The sequence below is a fragment of the Sus scrofa genome, chromosome 6 (genome assembly GCF_054392235.1).
Source record: "Sus scrofa isolate SSC_HxYL_T2T_F1_AM1 chromosome 6, Sscrofa_HxYL_maternal_Yorkshire_Landrace_v2.0, whole genome shotgun sequence".
Classification (NCBI taxonomy): Eukaryota; Metazoa; Chordata; class Mammalia; order Artiodactyla; family Suidae; genus Sus; species Sus scrofa.
This window is the reverse complement of record NC_139388.1, coordinates 59708854-59729771: the sequence shown is the minus strand read 5'-3', so window position 1 is coordinate 59729771 and position 20918 is coordinate 59708854. Positions and strand designations below refer to the sequence as shown.

General features: G+C 50.8%; 2 protein-coding genes across 2 annotated transcripts; both read left to right on the top strand.

Annotated features, from left to right (window-relative positions):
- The first annotated feature begins 434 nt into the window (after positions 1-434).
- On the top strand, positions 435-7224 carry KLK9 (kallikrein related peptidase 9). The gene is made up of 5 exons (XM_021094835.2): positions 435-492; positions 665-821; positions 4053-4318; positions 6298-6434; positions 7017-7224. The coding sequence occupies exons 1-5, from the start codon at positions 450-452 to the stop codon at positions 7167-7169; spliced, it is 756 nt and encodes a 251-aa protein (XP_020950494.1). The 5' UTR covers positions 435-449; the 3' UTR covers positions 7170-7224.
- A 1915-nt stretch (positions 7225-9139) lies between these two features.
- Positions 9140-14388, top strand: KLK8 (kallikrein related peptidase 8). The gene is made up of 5 exons (XM_021094834.2): positions 9140-9358; positions 9822-9981; positions 10891-11150; positions 13374-13507; positions 14233-14388. The coding sequence occupies exons 1-5, from the start codon at positions 9289-9291 to the stop codon at positions 14386-14388; spliced, it is 780 nt and encodes a 259-aa protein (XP_020950493.1). The 5' UTR covers positions 9140-9288.
- The last annotated feature ends 6530 nt before the right edge of the window (positions 14389-20918 follow it).

The window sequence follows — 20918 nt, the reverse complement described above, 5'->3', positions numbered from 1 at the left end:
GCCCAGTGCACAGATGGCAGCTCACCGCAGCTTCATTCAAGATCAACGGGCTCCTACCCCAGGATCCCACCTTAGGTAACTTCTTCCTCCCCCTCTTCCTCCTCCAGGCCACAGAATATTCCGTAGCCAGACGCTGGCTCCCTCTGGAAGTCAGGGCCAACGAGGGCGCGCCCCTCTCCGGAGTACCCCACAAGGACGCGACAATCCAGGGCCCCTTCCGCATTGAGCCGAGCCCTGATGCTGCCAGACGGAAGCTTATCTCCCCCCGGAACTTCCTCCCACCCCCCAGGCTCCCAGTCCAAGCCCCTGGGCTTCCCCCTCCCCTCGGGCCATTTCCCAACCCCGATTAATCACGGGGGCGGCCCCAGGAAGGAGGAAGATGGCAGAGCTTACCATAAAGAAGCGCAGAACGCGCAGCGCTGGAGCGAGGACCCAGGCACCCGGAGGCCATGAGGCTGGGATTCGTCTGGGCTCTGCTTTCTCTCCTGGCAGGTGAGGTTCCCGCCGTCGGTCCCATCCCGCTGCTCCCTCCACCCCCACCTCGGGCGCCCCTCTGTCCTGTCCCCTAGGCGTCCACTCCCGCCCTCTAAGCATCCCAGCCACTCTCCCCAGCCGTCCCAGCCTTGCTGTCCACTAATCCTTCTGCCTCCCGCCCCGTCCCCAGGGCACGGCTGGGCAGACACCCGCACCATCGGGGCGGAGGAGTGCCGCCCCAACTCGCAGCCCTGGCAGGCTGGGCTCTTCTACCTCACCCACCTCTTCTGCGGGGCGACCCTCATCAGTGACCGCTGGCTGCTCACAGCCGCCCACTGTCGCAAGCGGTGAGTGACGGGGGCGGGGGGAGGCGCGCTCTGGGGCGAGGGCCGGGGCGGGGGAGAATGAGGGGCGGGGAGGGGGGGGTCTCTGGTAGAGGAGGAAGGGGGATGTGGGCAGGAGGGGCTGAGCCCCCAGGTCTAGTCCCCAAAGTTCCACTCTTAGACTTGCAAAAAGTCGACTCTCCAAATTCTAGCGTCCACACAATCTGCTTCTAAGCGTGGACATTTTAAAAACTCAAGACTCGTTGGCATTCCCGTCGCGGCGCAGCCGAAAGGAATCCAACTAGGAACCATGAAGTTGCTGGTTCGATCCCCGGCCTGGCTCAGTGGGTTAAGGATCCAGTGTTGCCATGAGCTGTGGTGTAGGTCGCAGATGTGGCTTGGATCTGGCGTTGCTGTGGCTGAGGCATAAACCTGCAGCTATAGCTCCGACTAGACCCCTGGCCTGGGAACTTCCATATGCTGGGGGTGGCCCTAAAAGGACAAAAGACAAAAAAACAAAAACAAAACTTGAGAGTCTTAGAAGCTGAAACCTAGACTGCAAGACTGGTAGAATCTGAGCAGTCTGGAGCAGCGATGTCCAGGGGAAATAGAACCCCCAACAGCATAAGGTTTAAGTTTTTTGTAGACATAGTAAAAAAAATAAAATAAATAGATGAGTAAAATGAATTTTAATAACCGATTTAACCTACTCAAAATATTATTTTATTTACCATTATGCAATATAATAAATATTACATTATTATCAACATGGAATCAATTTTTAAAAATTTCTGAATGACATAGTTCAGTCTTTTTACATTAAGCCTTTGAAATCAGGCACATATCGAGTGCTCAAGAGTGGTATTGAGAGAGCTGCCCTTCTCTCTTAGATTCAGAATATTCTAGCTAGGTTTACCGAGTACAGAGGCTCACAGTCTTAGAACCTCTGAATCACAGTATCCTAGAACACTGTACCCTAGAATCCTAGTATCCTAGAATCCTGTGATTTGTTGAATTCTAGAATCTTGAGCCAAGAGAATTCTAGAAGCTCATAGTTAGACATGTCTAGAATCTGGTGGATTTAATGCCCCAGAATGCTGTCATTCAAGATTCCTAAAATCCTCAAAGTTTTAACCAAGAGAATTCTAGAGTTTCAAACTCTTTGAGTACTAGACTCATATTTTCTTTTATTTTTTTTATTTTATTTTTTGTCCTTTTAGGGCTGCACCAGCAGCATATGGAGGTTCCCAGGCTAGGGGTCTAATCACAGCTGTAGCCACCGGCCTACACCACAGCCACAGCAACTCCAGATCCAAGCCGCGTCTGCGATCTACACCACAGCTCATGACAACTTGGGATCCTCAACCCACTGAACAAGGCCAGGGATCAAACCCACAACCTCATGGTTCCTAGTCGGATTGTTTCCGCTGTGCCACGATGGGAACTCCCTAGACTCTTCTATTTCCAAACTCAAAGATTTATAGAAATCTAAAATGATGAAATCCTAGTCTTAGTGTCCTAGACTATTAGAGTTCTAGTTTCTTTATGTCCTAGATTGAATTCGAATCATTGCAAAATTCGGAGTTTCTGTTGTGGCACAGCCGAAACAAATCTGACTAGGAACCATGACGTTGTGGGTTCGATCCCTGGCATCGATCAGTGGGTTAAGGATCCAGCGTTGCTGTGAGCTGTGGTGTAGGTCACAGACTTGGCTCGGATCTGGCGCTGCTATGACTGTGGTGTAGGCTGGCAGCTGTAGCTCCGATTCGACCCCTAGACTGGGACCCTCCATATGCCTCAGGTGTGGCCCTAAAAATCAAAAAAGAAAAAAGAAATAAATTAAAAAAAAGAAAATTCCTACCCTGTTGTATAGCACAGAGAACTATATTCAATATCCTGTAATAAACCATAATGGAAAAGAATATGAAAAAGCACATGTATATATATTCATGTATATATATGCATGTATATAACTGAATCGCTTTGCTCTACAGCAGAAACCAACACAATATTGTAAATCAACTATACTTCAATTTAAAATAAATAGATAAAAAACCCTAGACTTTTTGACCCAGAGAAATCTAGAAAAGAGCCTCATCGAATTCTAAAATCATGGATTCCTAAGGTGTTAGAATGCCCAAATCTTAGACCCTCGATTCTAGAAATCCTTTTTATATTTTCTCAGGAAAGAGGCCATCCATCCTGTTCTGATACTCTCTTCTCTCCAGGAATGAAGCACAGGGGCTAGGCAGGATGCTGTGTGGGAATTTCCCATGATGCATCCCTCCTCAATGGAGCCTCTTTTAGCTCAGGCCTATATAGCAAGTAGGCTACGAAAACAGTGTTCAGATTTCAGGCCCAATGACAAAGAAGGGATAAGCAGAAATACGGACGTATAAGAGATTTGGAGGCAGGGACAAGTTGGGGCTCGGGAGTGTGTGTGTGTGTGTGTGTGTGTGTGTGTGTGTGTGTGTGTGTGTGTGTGTTGGGGATGGTTTCCCAGACACAGGACCAACGGAGGGACAAAGCTAGAAATAACACCTCTTACTCCTCAAACCCCAAGTCCCTAATGTCAGAGGGCAGAGGCTGGAAGATGGACAGGTCCTCCCTCTGAGGGTCCCCAGCTGCTCAGAGCATGGATCCAGAGCAGAACAAGTGGACTGGGGCTGCGGGGAGAGGGCTTGAGGCTGGGCCTCAGGAAGAAATGCACTGAAGGATGAGGGATATGGCAAACAGGAAAAGCCAGAGGCCACAGAAGACCTCAACTTGGGGATTTTCCATATCCCACCCACTCCATGCAGACACACACAGCCAAACACACAGAGCCACTCCCCACAGAAGCTACTGGACCTGTGGGGGCGGGGGCTGGGGCTGCTCTTGGGTGGTAGGTGGAGCCTCCACATGCCTCCCTGGTTCCAGGGGACCCAGGTCACCACCATCAGGCTCCAGGTGGGGCAGTGAAGAAGGTGGCTTACTTGACACGGGACTAGGAAGCAGTGTGGGCTTTGGGGGAGAGCTATGAAGGTAGAGGCGGACAAAGAGATGGAGCTGGAAGCAGGGGCCCAGAGGGAGTGTGTGCCTTGCTTAAAATCCCACAGCACTCTGGGTCACACAAAGATGGATAATGGGGGTCCAGAGAGGGTGGGTGGCTTGTGGAGAGTCACACAGCATCTTGGACAGAAAAGAAAGAGATTGGGGGCCGAGAAGACACCCCACCTTCTTCTCCCATCTTGACCTCTGAGATCCATCCAACAGACACCTGTGGGTCCGCCTTGGGGAGCACCACCTCTGGAAATGGGAGGGGCCGGAACAGTTGTTCCGGGCCACAGACTTCTTCCCCCACCCTGGGTTCAACCAGGACCTCAGCGCTCAAGATCACAACGATGACATCATGCTGATCCGTCTGCCGAGGAAGGCAAATCTGGGACCCACCGTGCAACCCCTCAACCTCAGCCAGACCTGCTTCTCCCCAGGCACCCAGTGCCTCATCTCAGGCTGGGGGGCCGTGTCCAGTCCCAAGGGTACAGCCATGCCTACCACACACACCCTTATGTGTCATGCCGGGGTTCTGAATCCCCTTTCTCTCTCTCTGCATTTTCCATCTCTGTGCTCTATTTATCCTCTATCACCTATCTATTGATATATTTCTTTTTCTTCCTTTTTCTTCCTTTTTTTTTTTTTTTTGCTTTTTAGGGCTGCACCTGTGGCATATGGGAGTTCCTGGGCTAGGGGGCGAATCAAAGCTACAGCTGCCAGCCTCCACCACAGCAATGGCAACACTGGATCCGAGCCAGGTCTGCAAACTGCGCTGCAGCTCGCGGAAACACCAGATCCTTAACCTACTGAGCAAGGCCAGGGATCGAACCCGCAACCTCATGGTTCCTAGTCAGATTCGTTAACCACTGAGCCACAACGGAAACTCCGCACCATTGTTTTATAACTCACTGAGAGTGAGAAAAGGGAAAACAGGTCCCAGCCATCTTCATATGACCCCATTTGCTGGAAGACCCATCCTGATTTCAGAGATGTCTAAAGGTGCAGATATATGCATCTTGGAATTGAAACAAGGTCTGTGGTCAGAGTTACAGATCAGCAAATCCATTCATCAAATTTGGCTTCCCACAGCAGTAGCGGGTTTCAAAGTGTCTTGGAAAAAAGGCGTCCTTTTGTTGCTGCCGACATTTAAACCCTGAGAGGTTTTTATGTAAAAGCCAGGTTTCTGGATTCCCTGGAAAAATTCAAAACTGACAATGCCGGTCCACATTTCTAAAATAGTGACCACTGTGTGGCAGCATCAGCAGAGGCTGCCCCCTGCAGACAAGATGTGGGTTATTTGGTCCATTGCAGTTCACCCCAAGAGCTGCTTTCCCTACAGTCCCTTCCATCCACTTCTGTTTACCCATCAAGCCCCTGGAAGCATCTGAGTTTCACTCCTGGCATATTATATACCTGGATACACACACGTAGCCATCTCAGTCCCTCTTACATACACTGCATCTCTTTCTATCCTTATCTAGTCTCTGCAAATCTTTATCTCTGTCTCTGTCAATGACCATCGTCTTGAATTCCTATTGTGGCTCAGCGGGTTAAGAGCCCAACTGGTATCCATGAGGATGAGGGTTTGATCCCTGGTCTCACTGAGTGGGTGAAAGATCCGGTGATGTGCAAGTTGCAGTGTAGGACACAGATGCAGCTCTGATCTGGTGTGGCTGTGGCTGTGGCATAGGCGGGCAGCTGTAGCTCTGATTGGACCCTAGCCCAGGAACTTCCATAAGCGGCAGGCGCAGCTGTTTTCAAAAAGGAAAAAAAAAAAAAAAAAAAAAAAGACCATCTTCCTATAAACATCTCCTCTCCTTTATCTCACTGCCTTCTCCCTGGATATCTCTGGGTCAGTTTCTCCCTATTTTTTTTTTTTTTTTTTTTTTTTTGTCTTTTTGCTATTTCTTGGGCCGCTCCCGCGGCATATGGAGATTCCCAGGCTAGGGGTCCAATCGGAGCTGTAGCCACCGGCCTACACCAGAGCTACAGCAACGCGGGATCCGAGCCGCGTCTGCAACCTACACCACAGCTCACGGCAACGCCAGATCGTTAACCCACTGAGCAAGGGCAGGGATCGAACCTGCAACCTCATGGTTCCTAGTCGGATTCGTTTCCACTGCGCCACGACGGGAACTCCTCTCCCTATTTTTTCATTGCCTCCTCCAAGAATCTCCTCCCTTTTAAGGGGTTTCCATCTCCTGCCATGGTGCCTCTTTTCCCCTGTGCAAGTTACCTCTTCTTGTCTCTTGGCTATCTGAATCTTTCTGTTTCTCTCTCCCCTCCTCCATCTCCCCATCCTATCCATTCGTTTCTCTTCCATGCTGTGATTCTTTGGCTTCATCATGGTCTCTCGTTTCTCTCTTATACTGTGACTCCGTGGGTCTGTCTCCAGAAAGGGGGAGTGGGGGCTGGGTGGGATGGAGACAGCTGCTGGTCTTTTACGGATGCCCTTACCCAACAGTGCAGTACCCACTCACACTGCAGTGTGCCAACATCAGCATCCTGGAGCCCAAACTCTGCCATCAGGCATATCCGGGCCACATCTCAGACAGCATGCTCTGTGCCGGCCTGTGGGAAGGAGGCCGGGGCTCCTGCCAGGTAAGAACTACTCTGGGAGGGTGGGGGCTGGGTATCCTTGGGGAATTCCGGGGTTCTGGGAGAGACGGGAGTTGGGGCCCCAAACTTCCTGGATCAGAGCAAGGAAGATACCTGGATCCTGGGAGAGGGTAGGACCAGAGCCGATCCGAAGGAGGATGGAACTCCCTGGCACGATCCGAAGGAGGATGGAACTCCCTGGTGGCACAGTGGGTTAAGGATCTGGTGTTGTCGCTGCTGTGGCCTGGGTTAGATCCCTGACTCGGGAACTTCCTCAAGCCACAGGTGCAGCCAGTAAATAAATAAATAGATAGATAGATACATAAATAAAGGAGAGGATTAGAGGGGTTGGACGCTATGTCCTAGGGGATGAGGGGATTAGAATCCCAGAATGCTAGGTCCTAGGGGTAGGTGGGGGCTATGCGCCTTTACTCCTGGGTCTGAGGGAGGAGGGTCTGGAGACCCGAATGGGCCTGGGTGTTGGAGGAGGTGGTAACTGGGAGCTTCCTGGGAGGGGAATAGTGACTTGTATGATGTCATGAGTAGACCCGCCTAACAATTTCTCTGCTCTTCTCTCGCTCACAGGGTGACTCTGGGGGTCCCCTGGTTTGCAATGGAACCCTGGCTGGTGTGGTGTCCGGGGGCTCCGAGCCCTGCTCCAGACCCCAGCGCCCCGCGGTCTACACTAGTGTATGCCGCTACCTGGACTGGATCCGAAAGACCATGGAGGACAACTGAGTCCTCAAGCCTTGGACGACCAGGGGAGAGGGGGGGCGCAGAGGAGGAGGATCTGCGAGGCTTCTTCCCCCCCCCCCCGCCCCCCTTGGCTTCAGCTGGCCTGGAGACACCTTCTGGATATTCAAGTTCCCAACTTCTGGATATTCAGGCTCGCCCCCCCCCCCCACGCCCCCGCGAAGGATATAGCCACGCCCCCTTGCAAGGAGCCACCCCTCTCGGCTCCACTTCTGTGACGTCAACAGGAACTGGCACCACCCCTATGGAACAGCATCGCCTGTGGCGCTGCGCTATTACGACCTTTCCTAAATAGCTCCTCCCCTCCCGAGCTTTGCCCAATGAGATTTCCCCTCCGAACCCCACCCTTTGTGGCCCCGCCTCCTTTTTCGGAGAGCCCGCCCCGTGACGTCATGGGAGGGAGGTCGGCCCCCGCCGCCCCGCCGCCTGCACCTCCGTGGCGTTCAACTCGGGCTCCGCCCCGCGTGGCCCCACCCTAGGCGGGTCCAGGATTTGAAACCTGGCGGGGACCCGACCCAGAGACGTTGGGAAAGAGTCTCAGTTCCCTCCAATCCAAGGGATGATTTTGACATTAAACTTGCGGAGCTGCGCTTTCCCTCTGCCTGTTTTGTGGAATAAAGGAAGGGCAACATGTGGGCGGTGGAGGGCCGAGAGGGAGTCGCGTTGCAGTTCCCCTCAAGCTCCAAATAGGTCCTGCCTAAGTCTGTTTCCATCAGCTTTATTGCGGCAAGACTCCCGGGTGCTGCTTGGGCTGGTCCTGTCGCCCCCAGGGAAAGGGGAAACCGGGTCACAGCGCCTCCCTAACCTGCCTTCCCAGATCCCGGACCTCTCAGGGGGCAGCGGGCGGGGCCGATCCGCCTTCAGAAGTCGACCCGGGAGACTCGCCTGCCTTCCCTTCCGGGTTCCTGGAAGCCCCCTCCTCCCACAAGAACCCAAGTTCCAAATTTCTCCTTCCGCGAAGACTTAAGAATTAAGCTGCCGGAGTCCCCTTCCTGGCTCAGCGGTAAACGCAAGCGACTAGGATCCATGAGGTTGAGGGTTCGATCCCTGGCCTCGCTCAGTGTGTTAAGGAGGATCTGGCGTTGCCGTGAGCTGCGGTGTAGGTCGCAGACGCGGCTAGGATCTTGCGTTGCTGTGGCTGTGGCTGTGGCCGGCAGCTGCAGCTCCGATTAGACCCCTGGCCTGGGAACCTCCATATGCTGCGTGTGCGGCCCTAAAAAGCAAAAAAAGAAAAAAAGAATTCCGCTGCCAGTGCCTTCTCCCTCAGACCCGAAATCCAAGCCATCATCCCCCTCCTCCCTCAGACTCAGGAGCCCAGGGGTCCGGTCCCCTCCTCCTTTAGCCCCAGGAGTCCTGCTCCCCAACCACCTCCTCTTCCTGGGAATCAGGATGTCAGGATCCTCAGCCCGTTTCTGTTTCAGACTCCGGAGTCACAGACTTAAGCGTCTTCAGTCCCGGACCTGGCGTTCAAAATTCCAACCCCTCCTCCCTCAAGAGTCCTCACTAAGCCCCTCAGCACCTCCTCACTCAGGGTTGCAGTTCCCTGCTGTTCCGTCGGCTCCGGAGTGGGAGGAGGCGGAGCGGAGGCGGGCATCCCCACTTAAAAGGCTCCAGGATCTTGTACCAGGCAGGCAGAGCCGAAGTCCTGGGGCCTCTTCCTCTGGGTCCCACTCAGTAGGTGACCCCGCCCCCTGGATTCTTTAAGGTGACGGGCCAAGGTTCTCAGACACAGGCATCAGGCTTCCGGGGGCCCCTCCTTCAGGGCCGGGGACCTCAGATTCCTTGCTCCTTGGAGACCAGGAATCCTGCTCTCCAAGCCTCAGGCATCCCGATCCATCCCAGGTCCCTCTTCCTTCAGACCCAGGAGACCCCGACCCTACCTCCCTCCTTCCAAGGAAGGCAGGAATCGAGCTCCGCCCCCTCCTTGGCTTTCTTCCTGAAAGCCAAGGGTCTGGGTCCCCAGCCCCTTCCTCTTGCAGGACCCAGAAGAACAGCTCCGGACTTTCTGCTTCCTCTGCAATCCCAAGATCTCGAGGTCACTAGGATTTTGGTCTTCTCCCCTCCCTCTCTCAGCCCTGCCCCTCTTCCTCTCCCAGACCCCACCATGGGATGCCCCCCGCCTGCTGCCGTCTGGATCTGGACGTTCCTGCTCTTGCTATTGGAAGCCTCAGCAGGTGAGGGGGCTGGAAGGCATCGGCGGCGCCGCCGAGAGAGCCTGTGGGTGGGGAGATGTGAAGCACGCGTGTGGGAGCCTCCATGGGCTCTCCTGGGGGTGGGTGGAGGCGGACCCACGTGGCAGGTTCTGCTGCATGTTGCGTGAAAACACCAAGCCCGAATCGGCTTGCTGAGGGGCGCAGATACCCACGGGAGTATATAGAGACCTGTGGACGCCCGCTCTGGAGGGTGACTTTGCCTGTGATGACTCACGGGCATCTCCGAGAATACGTGTGTATTTGTGTAGCAGCGGGTGCAAGCCGGGAGGCAAACAGCTGAGGGCGTGTGTGTGTTTTGTGTGTGTGCGTGTGTGTCCCTGTGTGTGTGTGTGTGTGTGTGTATCCGTTTGACCCTGCCGTGGTTTTTCCTGGCCCCTGCACTGCCCCAGAGGGTGATGATACAACCCTCTTCCTCCTGCTGCAGGACATTTGAGGGCACAGGAGCCCAAGGTGCTGGAGGGGCAGGAGTGCCAGGCCCATTCGCAGCCTTGGCAGACGGCCTTGTTCCAGGGCGTCCGGCTGCTCTGCGGGGGTGTTCTCATAGATGACCACTGGGTCCTCACAGCGGCCCACTGTAAAAAAGAGTGAGTGGATGCCTGGGACAGAGGCGGGCTGGAGCCTGGGGAAAGAAGTGGCTGGGGCTTTGCCCAGAAAGGAGAGAGCTGGGGAGTTCCCACTGTGGTGCAAGGGGATTGGTGGTATCTTGGGCACACTGGGACACAGGTTCGATCCTCAGCCGCCCTGGCACAGTTGGTTAAGGATCTGGCATGGCTGCCGCTGCAGCTTAGGTCGAGACTGAGGCTCGGATCTGACCCCTGGCCCGGGAACTCCATATGCCTCGGGGTGGCCAAAAAAGAGAAAATTAACAACTTCTGTTCATCAAAGGATACCGTTAAGAGGATGAAAAGATTAACCACAGTATAAGATATCTGCAGTGCATGTAACAGGACATCTATTTGTATCCAAATTATGAAATACATGACAGCAAATCAGTGAATCAGCAAATCAGTGAGAAGAAACAACCCAGGGAGTTCCCGTCGTGGCGCAGAGGAAAGGAATACGACGGGGAACCATGAGGTTTCGGGTTCAATCCCTATCCCCACTCAGCGGGTTAAGGATCCGGCGTTGCCGTGAGCTGTGGTGTAGGTCACAGACACTGCTCGCATCTGGCATTGCTGTGCCTGTGGTGTAGGCTGGCGGCTGCAGCTCTGATTAGACCCCTGGCCTGGGAACCTCCATATGCCGCAAGTGTGGCCCTAAAAAGACAAAAAAAGAAAAAAAGAAACAACCCAAACTACCCCACCTCTTCCCTCAGACCTTGCTCAGAGACCCAGTCCCCAGCTCTTTCCTTCCTTCCTTCCTTTCTTTTTTCTTTTTCTCTCTTTCTTTCTTTCCTTTTTTTTTTTTTTTTTTTTGATTCCTGGGTCTGAGGGAGGAGGAGGGCTGGGGGCCCGGGTCTCTGCCTGGGTCCCAAACTACCCCCATCATTACAGGAAATACACTGTACACCTGGGAGAGCACAGCCTGCAGAATAAGGATGGGCCAGAACAAAAAATGTCTGTAGCGCAGTCCATCCCACACCCCTGCTACAACAGCAGCAGTGAAGACCGCAGCCATGACCTGATGCTCGTTCGACTACGTGGCCGGGCCTCCCTGGGGCCCAAAGTGAAGCCCATCAAACTGGCGGATCACTGCCCTCAAGCTGGCCAGAAGTGCACCATCTCAGGCTGGGGCACTATCACCAGCCCCCAAGGTAGTGGGAGGGAGAAGAGGAGCTTGTGGCCTCAGTGGACCCCAAGCCATTGGCAAAGTTTTGCCTCTAGAAGTAGATAAAAGGAGGGAATGTGACTGCGATGTTAAGACTCACAGCAGGTCCATGATGGAAACCTTAAGGGCTAGACTAGGAATAGAAGTACTGGGAGAAAGGAAGCAAACGAACAGATCGTTAAACAGGGCTCAAAAAAATGGGCGAGTGAATGAATGGATGAACGAATGCGTCCCTCATTTAAAATGGAGAGTTTGAGCTTTTTTTTTTTTTTTTTTTTTTTTTTTTTGCTTTTTAGGGCCACACCCGCGGCATATGGAGATTCCCAGGCTAGAGGTCCAGTTGGAGCAGTAGGCACCGGCCTACGCCAGAGCCACAGCAATGTGGGATCCAAGCCACATCTGCGACCCACACCACAGCTCATGGCAACGTGGGATCCTTAACCCACTGAGCGACGCCAGGGATTGAACCTGTATCCTCATGGATGCTAGTCAGATTCATTTCTGCTGAGCCGCAATGGGAACTCCAAGACATTTTTTTAACATAATCTTTGAAACAGACTTGTGGGACATGGGCTCTTCCGTGGCCCAGAAAAACAGGCTCCCTTTTTTTCTTGAGCCCAAGATTTCTGGCCCCAGATGCCCTCACACAGAGGAATCCAGGCTTTTCTTCTGCCAGGATACATGGTCCTGGTCCCTCCTCTCTCTGGACCCAAAAGCCTGTAGCGCCATTGAGGTCTTCCCTTTGGGACTTCAGAATTCAGGTTTGCGCTGCTTCCGAATGAAAAACATTGCACCTCAGCTCGAAGAGGCGACGTGATTTGCCAGGAAAGCAAAAGCAGCACTCAGGTCACTGCTTGTCAGACTTAAGACAATGGGAGGCTGTGGAAACCTACCTGCCCATGAATCAGGCAGGTCAGTTCAAACCATGGCTCTGCCCCTTTTTTCGGGGGCACGTCCCTTCCCGTCACTTAGCCTCTCGTCTACAAGACGGGGATAATTCAGCAATAGATTTTCAAGCTCCACAAGGGCTCAGGTTACATCTCTTTTCTTCCTTGCGTGTTCTTAATGCTTGGGATGGGGGCTGGTACGTGGTAGGTGTTCAACAAATATTTGCTGAAGGCACGTGGATGCACGAGTGCTTGGGTAAAGAGCCGTTGTGAGAATTAAATGAGATTGCGAGCACCTAGCTTCTGGCCCCTCGAGGTACCACGTAGAAGTTTTTCTTCTCTCAAGGCTACTCTTCAGAGGTTCCTCAGAAAGATTTATTCCTTTAATCCTCTGTCAATCATCACTTCAATGCTTATCTGAGAACAATCTGCTATGACTCAGCTGCTAGGGAGTGGATAGATGATAAATAAATACATATCAAATGAAGTATTAGGTAGAGTCAAGTGCTATTATGAAATATCACGGAGGGTAAGAGGATAGGAGAGGGGGTGGTTTTGGTTTTGGTTTTTTTACTCAAAGTATAGTTGATGATGGAGTTCCCGTCATGGCGCAGCGGTTAACGAATCCCACTAGGAACCGTGAGGTTGCGGGTTCGATCCCTGGCCTTGCTCCGTGGGTTAAGGATCCGGCATTGCCGTGAGCTGTGATGTAGGTCACAGACACGGCTCAAATCTGGCGTTGCTGTGGCTCTGGTGTAGGCTGTGGGCTACAGCTCCGATTAGACCTCCAGCCTGGGAATCTCCATATGCCGTGGGAAATGGTCCTAGAAAAAGGCAAAAAGACAAAAAAAAAAAAAAAAAAAAAAAAAAAAAAAGAACAGTCAATGAGGTCATGTTTTAATTAGAATGGTCTAGGAAGGCTTCCAGGAAGAGTTGGTATTTGGAAGAAGTAGGATTTAGCTAAGATTGAGGACATGGCAGTCTGGGGAGGCGAAGACTGGAAAGGGTCCGAGGTGTCACAAGGGGGGCATATTCAAGTGCCCCAGTCACCTGAGCCTTAATTTGAAAATGACTCCAGGAGAGAAACAAAAGAGAGGGTCCGACCGTTCTTCTCAAAATGAAGAAACAGAAAAGAGCAGGGGCCACAGCTTTGCTTGATGTGATGCCGAAGTGAGGTGTCCTGTGAAATGTGTCAGAAAGCACCCCCCACCCCCCTGCCCCGAGCCACTGTGGACACACAGAAGGGAGGTTGCATCCAGACAGGGATGGAGGGGGAACTGTGTGTGTCTCTCTCTGGGAACTTACGACCTCTGCCCCCTCAGAGAATTTTCCGGACGCCCTCAACTGCGCCCAAGTAAAAATCGTTTCTCAGAAGCTGTGTGAGGATGCCTACCCTGGGCGAGTCACAGATAGCATGGTCTGTGCAGGCGACATTAGTGGGGCTGACACGTGCCAGGTGAGTGACTTCTGAAACTCCCTCTTCCGTCATGCACACTGGAGGATCTTGAGGTTTGGCGGCAGGGCAAGCCCTAAGGCTCATGCCCCCCCTGCGCCATCTCAACAGAGTGGGAAACAGGTTCAGAGAAGGCATTCTCTCCCTGCAGGTCACACAGCACGGGTCTGTTCCTCTGTTCCTGTTCCTGTTGTTCCTGTTTTCTTGGGGATACTTGCCTGCAGGATAGGGTGCGGGGAGGGGGCATGGAATGTGAGGGGGGTTGAAAGGGTTAGTCTGAGGCTAGAGAGTATGCCAGCTCCCCGCCCTCTTGCTCAGTGTCAGTGCCTGGAATTCGTGCTGACTTTTCTTAGGGTCCCGACTGGGTTCCCTGGCATGGCTGCCTTCCCCTCTGATGGGTTCCTTGAGGAAATATCTGTCTTCCCAGCTGGCCAGGGAGTGGCACCATGACCTTAATCCTCTCTCGATGAGCTTCCCATCCCCAAGATGACACATCTTCGGATATATCGTAGATATAACTCTCTCTTTCCCATTGGCTGCTACCTACCGTCAGTCCTCATGGTTCCCCTTGGCTTTGTCCCCTTCATGGAAGCCAACGATACCAGATCCGTAACTCACTGAGCAAGGCCAGGGATCAAACCCACGTCCTCACAGTTACTAGTTGGGTTCATTACCACTGAGCCACAACAGGAACTCCCAGGTGAACGTCTTCTATTCTCTCCTTCTAGGGAGATTCTGGGGGCCCGCTGGTATGTGATGGTGTTCTCCAGGGCATCACATCCTGGGGATCAGACCCCTGCGGACGGCCTGAGAAACCTGGTGTCTACACCAAAATCTGCCGCTACCTAGACTGGATTAAGAAGACCATGAGCAGAAGAGCCTGATCCAAAGATGAGCTCTGGATCCTCCTCAATAAACTTGCAACCTCGGCCTGGCTTTCTACCTGTCTTTGCTTTAGCCCTCCTGGGAGGGGTGGAGGGGCAGAAGAACTGCACCTTGCTGGGGACCACGATGGGATAACTAGAGAGATCAGGACCCCCCATGCCCCTTGGGCCATGACCACTGGCCAAAACGACTCCCCTTCTGTTTTGGAAGGACTTGGAGGAATGGGAGGTTAATTTCAGGGTAGAGACAACATGTAAGCATTTCCAGGAGTTCCCGTTGTGGTTCAGCAGAAACAAATCTGACTAGCATCCGTAAGGATGCAGGGTCAACCCCTGGCCTTGCTCTGTGGGCTAAGGATCCGGCATTACAGTGAGCTGTGGTGTGGGTTGAAGATGTGGCTTGGATCTGGCATTGCTGTGGCTGTCGTGGAGGCCAGCAGCTGTAGCTCTGATTCAAACCCTAGCCTGGGAACCTCCATATGCCACGGGTGCAGCCCTAAAGAAGACAAAAAAAAAAAAAAAAAAAAGGATTTCCAAACAGCCAATTGGCTGGCCTGTAAAAGGCATCATTGAAGGGGTTTCTGTTTATTTATTTATTTATTTATTTATTTATTTATTTATTTATCGTTTTTTGCTATTTCTTGGGCTGCTCCCACGGCATATGGAGGTTTCCAGGCTAGGGGTCGAATCGGAGCTGTAGCCACCGGCCTACGCCAGAGCCACAGCAACGCGGGATCCGAGCCACGTCTGCAACCTACACCACAGCTCACGGCAACGCCGGATCGTTAACCCACTGAGCAAGGGCAGGGACCGAACCCGCAACCTCATGGTTCCTAGTCGGATTCGTTAACCACTGCGCCATGACGGGAACTCCGGGTTTCTGTTTAGATTTTCCAAGCAGCTAAAGTCTTTCTAAGCTTTTGCGGGGAGAGGATTGCTCCTCCCTGATTTAAAAAATTGCCAGAGTATGATGAGTATCATGCAGGAGAACATCCATAAAAGCACTACCAAGGTGAAGAAATAGAACACTGACAGCCCCCACAATCCGAAAGACAGATTTTTGTTTTTCTCTCAAGAAAAATATAAATCTTCTTCACAGCTTAGACTCTCTGGAGGTTAAACTGCTGAGGTAGAAGGAAATGAGTCATGTGACTGGTGATGTCTAAAGTGAATTGTGGAGAAAACATTTTGGGGTGTTTTCATTAGAGCAAAGGCTTAATGTAAGTTGTCTTAGGAAAGACATGGATAGAGGGGGGAGTTATTGTAAGGCTGTCAGTAAATTGCAATAGGATAGAGACTGGCTCCCCTCCATGTCATCTCATCTCTCTTCACATGTGCTCCTTTCTTTTCTTGCTAGCCAACCATTTAATTCTCTTATTTGACTCTCTCTTTTCTCTACCTCACATTCCTGAATTTTCATGGTGTCTGCTCCCTCATGTCCTGCTCCAGTCTAACTCCTTACTTCACAACCTTTGAACTTCACCTTCGACTACGTCAATTGCTTCCCTTAGGATGTCTGAGACTGTTTTCTTATGAAAGATAATCCAAGTGGTCCAGTTCCACTTTCTCCTCCAGTCACATCATAGGTCACTGAATGGCCAATGGTTTGACTGCATTTGGGTCAGGTGACTAATCCTCTCCAATCACTGAATATTTGGAGTCATGTGATATGCAACATGGTCACCCAGGGCTGTGGGCGGGGCAGTTCTCCACAAGGGGTGTGGATGTACCAGATGCCTCACGTATATATTGGCCTCCATAATCCTCTGTGAAAGCCTGTGATACCAGAAATCTTAAGGAAGTCTTTCATGCCTGGTTCTAAACCCCTCGTGCCAAGGATGGATTTCTGGAGAGTTATTCAGAGGTGGTCTCAACCTAAAGAATTGTTTTATAATGTTTATTAAGGAAAATTTCAAACATACAAAATAGAAAAAAATAATGAATCCTCAGGACCACCATTCAGCTTAACAATTAGCAGTGTAAAACCAACTCTCTTTCACCTACCCCTCCTCACACTTCCTGAACACTGAAATATTTTGAAGGAAATCTTGGCTCATTTCATTCTCAAATTTTTCATTATGTGATTTGAAAGTAGAGGAATGGAAAACTACAGCAGATGCGCCAAATCTCAAAGCTAAAAGTAGCTTTTACTATTAGATTTGATGATAGGGAACACTAACTTTGAACCCTAATCAAGCAAGACACTATCCCCCCAAGAATTCTATTCTTCTCATTAATAGACCTGTATGACAAAAATTTTTATTCAATGATTATTTAATTTAATGTCATTATTTAATTGCATTAATTTTGTATAATTTCATTTTATTTAATTTCGTTATTTAATTTCATTAATTAACACTATGTAGAACTTTATTTTCTCTCTTGTTATGAAATATCCTTGATTTTGTCTCTTGATCCCTAAACCCTAAAATATTTACTATCTGGCCTCTAATGAAAAAGTATGCCAACCTCTGCTCTAAAAGATAGATTCTTTTTCAATATTACTATTCTTACAGTGTTAATAATAATAGCTTAATATCTCAACACTCAGGTGATATTTAAATGGCCCCAGTGGAATGTCAACCAGAAAGGACTTGAAGATTAATTGAGGGTATGAAGGAGGCGGGATGGCTGAGGTCAAGGAAGGGAAAGGGCTTGTAAATGGTTGACCAGGAATTTAGGAATAGAATTCTGGATTGTGGGGTCTGGTAGGAGATCAGAGCACCCGGCATGGACAAAAGCTGGAAGAACCCACTTAGGTCAGGAATACAAGGCGCAGAGCCCCAAGTTCAAACTGGCTTATATGTAAGAGGGGATTGGTTAGAGTGGGTGCCTAGGAAGGCTTTGGTGATTATTCATAATGTCAGAAGGAGTGATGTGGGTATCAGAGTCCCAAATGCCCGGCTTGATGACTTAAGCCAGTCATCTCTCTCCGTCTCTCCGTGACAATTTCTCTCTTGGTCACTCTGCCTGGTTCTCTCCCTCTCTGTTTCTCCTCATGTGTATGAACTGTCTCATCTCTGCTTGTCTCTTTCCTTCTCCTGTGGATCTCACTCCACCCTCTGTAGACGGACTTCTTCACAGGAAGGGAATAAAGCATCTACTGACAGTTCCAAATAAGCAAACGCAGTAGTAATAAGATTTCTTTTTCTTTTCTCCTGGCATCCTGCTATGAATCCCAGGGAAGAACTCTGATTTGTCTGGCTTGAACTGAGCCCACCCATTGGATCAGTCATTATTTCAAGGGATGAACCAGTGCTCCTGTTGGCTTGACTGGGTTGTGTGTCCATCCCAGGGAGGAGGAGAGTTTGAAAAATCATGACGGACAGTTTCATCGGAATTATATGAGGAGTTTCCTTCATGGCTCAGAGGTTAATGATCCCGACTAGGATCCATGAGGATGCGGGTTCCATCCCTGGCCTCGCTCAGTGGGTTAAGGATCTGGCATTGCCATGAGCTGTGGTGTAGGTCACAGACACAGCTCGGATCCTGAGTTTCTGTAGCTGTGTTGTAGGCTGGCAGCTGTAGCTCCGATTCGAGCCCTAGCCTGGGAACCTCCATATGCTGCGGGTGAGGCCCTAAAAAAAAAGAACTATATGAAACAGGGGGTGGGCAGCTTCCCCCAAGAAGCCAGGAGCCATTCTTGAACGAAGGGGAAAGGAATCCGGAAGTCAGAAAGGATGGGCCTTTGGAACCCAAGGGGCTGAATGAGAAGGTTCCAGGATCACAGTGTCCAGGATCCCTCAGGGCAAGGCGCAGGTGCAGGACAGCCAGTTACCAGTTCTCAGGTGTGATCATGAGCTGGAAAATGAGTCATCAGGCAAAGGACCAGGACACAGATCTGAGGGCGAAGGAGGTATGACGCTGGGTGTGTGTCTGGGGGGGGGGGGACTTAGGAGCAGGTGCAAGGACTAAACGCAAAGGTCACGGGGGGATGGGATATAGGCATCTCACCAACATAGGGACACATATCATTATAAGCCCCTGGAGTTCTGAGTTCATTTTGAGCCAAATGAGATTCTGAGCATATGCGACGATGTGCCAGGGAAATTTCCTCCTCAGACTGTGGGTTTGTGCCATGGGGATACCAAAGCCACCCCTCCATATTCAAATTCTGCTCCATCTGATTGTCTGATTCCTTAGCTGTTGATTTATTATTATTATTGCTATTTTGCTTTTTAGGGCCGCACCTGCAGCATATGGAAGTTCCCAGGCTAGGGATCAAATTGGAGCTACAGCTGCCGACCTACACCACAGCTCACGGCAACGCCAGATCCTTAACCCACTGAGTGAGACCAGGGATCGAACCTGCGTCCTCATGGATACTAGTCAGATTCATTTCTGCTGAGCCACAATGGGAATTCTCCTATATACCGTTTTCATAGTCACAGTCTCCATCCATGAGGACAAGAGCCTGTACGAGGATTTTTTTGTGCCCATTGTTGACTGCTGTGTCCCCAGGAGCCAGAATAACTTCTGGCTCAGAGTAAGTGCTCAACAGATACTTCTGGAATGAATACAACCAGTAAAGATGAATGTACAAGGAAGTTTATCCCAGCAGTCTTATAACTAGAACTCTCCAAATGGCCTCCAATTTGAAAGAGTTTGCATAAATCAAGGTACCACCATTATGTGGAATATTACACAACCCTTAAGAAGGAAAGAGAAATGATCTACATATACTAAGAGGGAAAATTGTGTTCAAGATTTTAAAAAAGATCGTTTATAGAGGATGTGTATACATATGCCTGGGTCTTTGCTGTACAGCAGAAATTGACACAACATTGTGAATCAACTATACTTGAATAAAAAATACATTAAAAGAGATAACTAAAGAGTAAAGAAAAAGATTATGTTTGATAATGTTTAATACAGAGGTTTTTGTTATACATCCATAATGTATAGAAATCTATGTACAGGAGTTCCTGTAGTGGCTCAGTGGTTAACGAATCCGACTAGGAACCACAAGGTTCCGGGTTCGATCCCTGGCCCTTCTCAGTGGGTTAAGGATCCGGTGTTGCCATGAGCTGTGGTGTAGGTTGCAGATGGGGCTCGGATCCCACATTACTGTGGCTGTGGGTGTGGCGTAGGCCAGTGGCTATAGCTCCAATTTGACCCCTAGCTTGGGAACCTCCATATACCGCGGGAGCAGCCCAAGAAATGGCAAAAAGACAAAAAACAAAAACCTATGTACAATATGAGAACACAGACTATATTAATAACAGTAAGCATTTATCCTGGGGGAGTTAGGGAACGTATTTTCTTTCTTTTTAAAAATATTTTATTAGGGGAGAGTTCCCATCGTGGCTCAGTGGTTAACGAATCTGACTAGGAACCATGAGGTTGCAGGTTCGCTCCCTGGCCTTGCTCAATGGGTTAAGGATCCGCTGTTGCCGTGAGCTGTGGTGTAGGTTGCGGACGCGGATCGGATCCCAAGTTGCTGTGGCTCTGGCGTAGGTCGGTGGCTACAGCTCTGATTAGACCCCTAGTCTGGGAACCTCCATACGCCACGGGTGTGGCCCTAGAAAAAAAAAAGAAAGAAAGAAAAAAAAAAGAAAAAAATTTTATTAGGGAATAGTTGGTTTACAATGTTGTGCCCATTTCTGCTGTAGTGCAAAGTGACCCAGTCATACATCTATATGTATGTTCCCTTTCTTATATTATCTTCCATCACAGTCTATCCTGAGAGACTGGATACAGGTCCCTATGCTATACAGCAGGACCTCATTGCTTATCCATCTAAAGGCCATAGTTTGCATCTACTAGCTCTTAATTCCCTGTCCATCTCACTTCCTTCCCTCTGAAAGCATTTTCTCTCTCTCTCTCTCTTTTTTTTTTTTTTTTTTTTTTTTTTGGTTTTTCGGGCAGCACCTGCAGCATATGGACGTTCCCAGGTGGAATCAGGGCTACAGCTGCCAGCCACAGCCACCGCCACTGCCACAGCCATAGCAATGCTGGAACCTTAACCGACTGAGCAAGGCCAGGGATCGAACCTGCATCCTCATGGATACTAGTGGGATTCCTTTCTGTTGAGCCACAGCCGGAGCTCCGCGTTTTCTTTTTAAACCAAACCTGTAATAGGGTTGGGGATGGGCTCAGGTTCAAAAATGTGACTGGCTTCCGGCCTGAACCAGTTCTCACAAGCTGGTCAGAATTAGGGTATAGGGTCTAGCTCCTCCCTGAAAGGGGTCGAGGGCAATTAAATGGTCCCAGCGGAGGAGGACATGAGCCAAAGCCCATTTCCTTGAGCTCTGCAGCTCCTCGAATCCAGCTCCTGCCCTTTCGAGCCGGAGCACCCGGCCCCTCCCTCGACAGCAGCCACCGAGGGATGCTGGTGCCAGAATCTACGGGGGCGGGAGGAGGGTGGAGAAGAGCAGAATGCCGCCGAGGGCTTTAGCTGCCTCAGGGGTTCGAGATAACCACAGAGGCAGGAAGGAGGCGTCCCGGAGCCGTCTCCGCCTGCACCTCGGGGCGCTGGGGGCGGGCACGGGGCGGACGTGGTATAAGACGGCCGCCCGGCTCACGTCTGC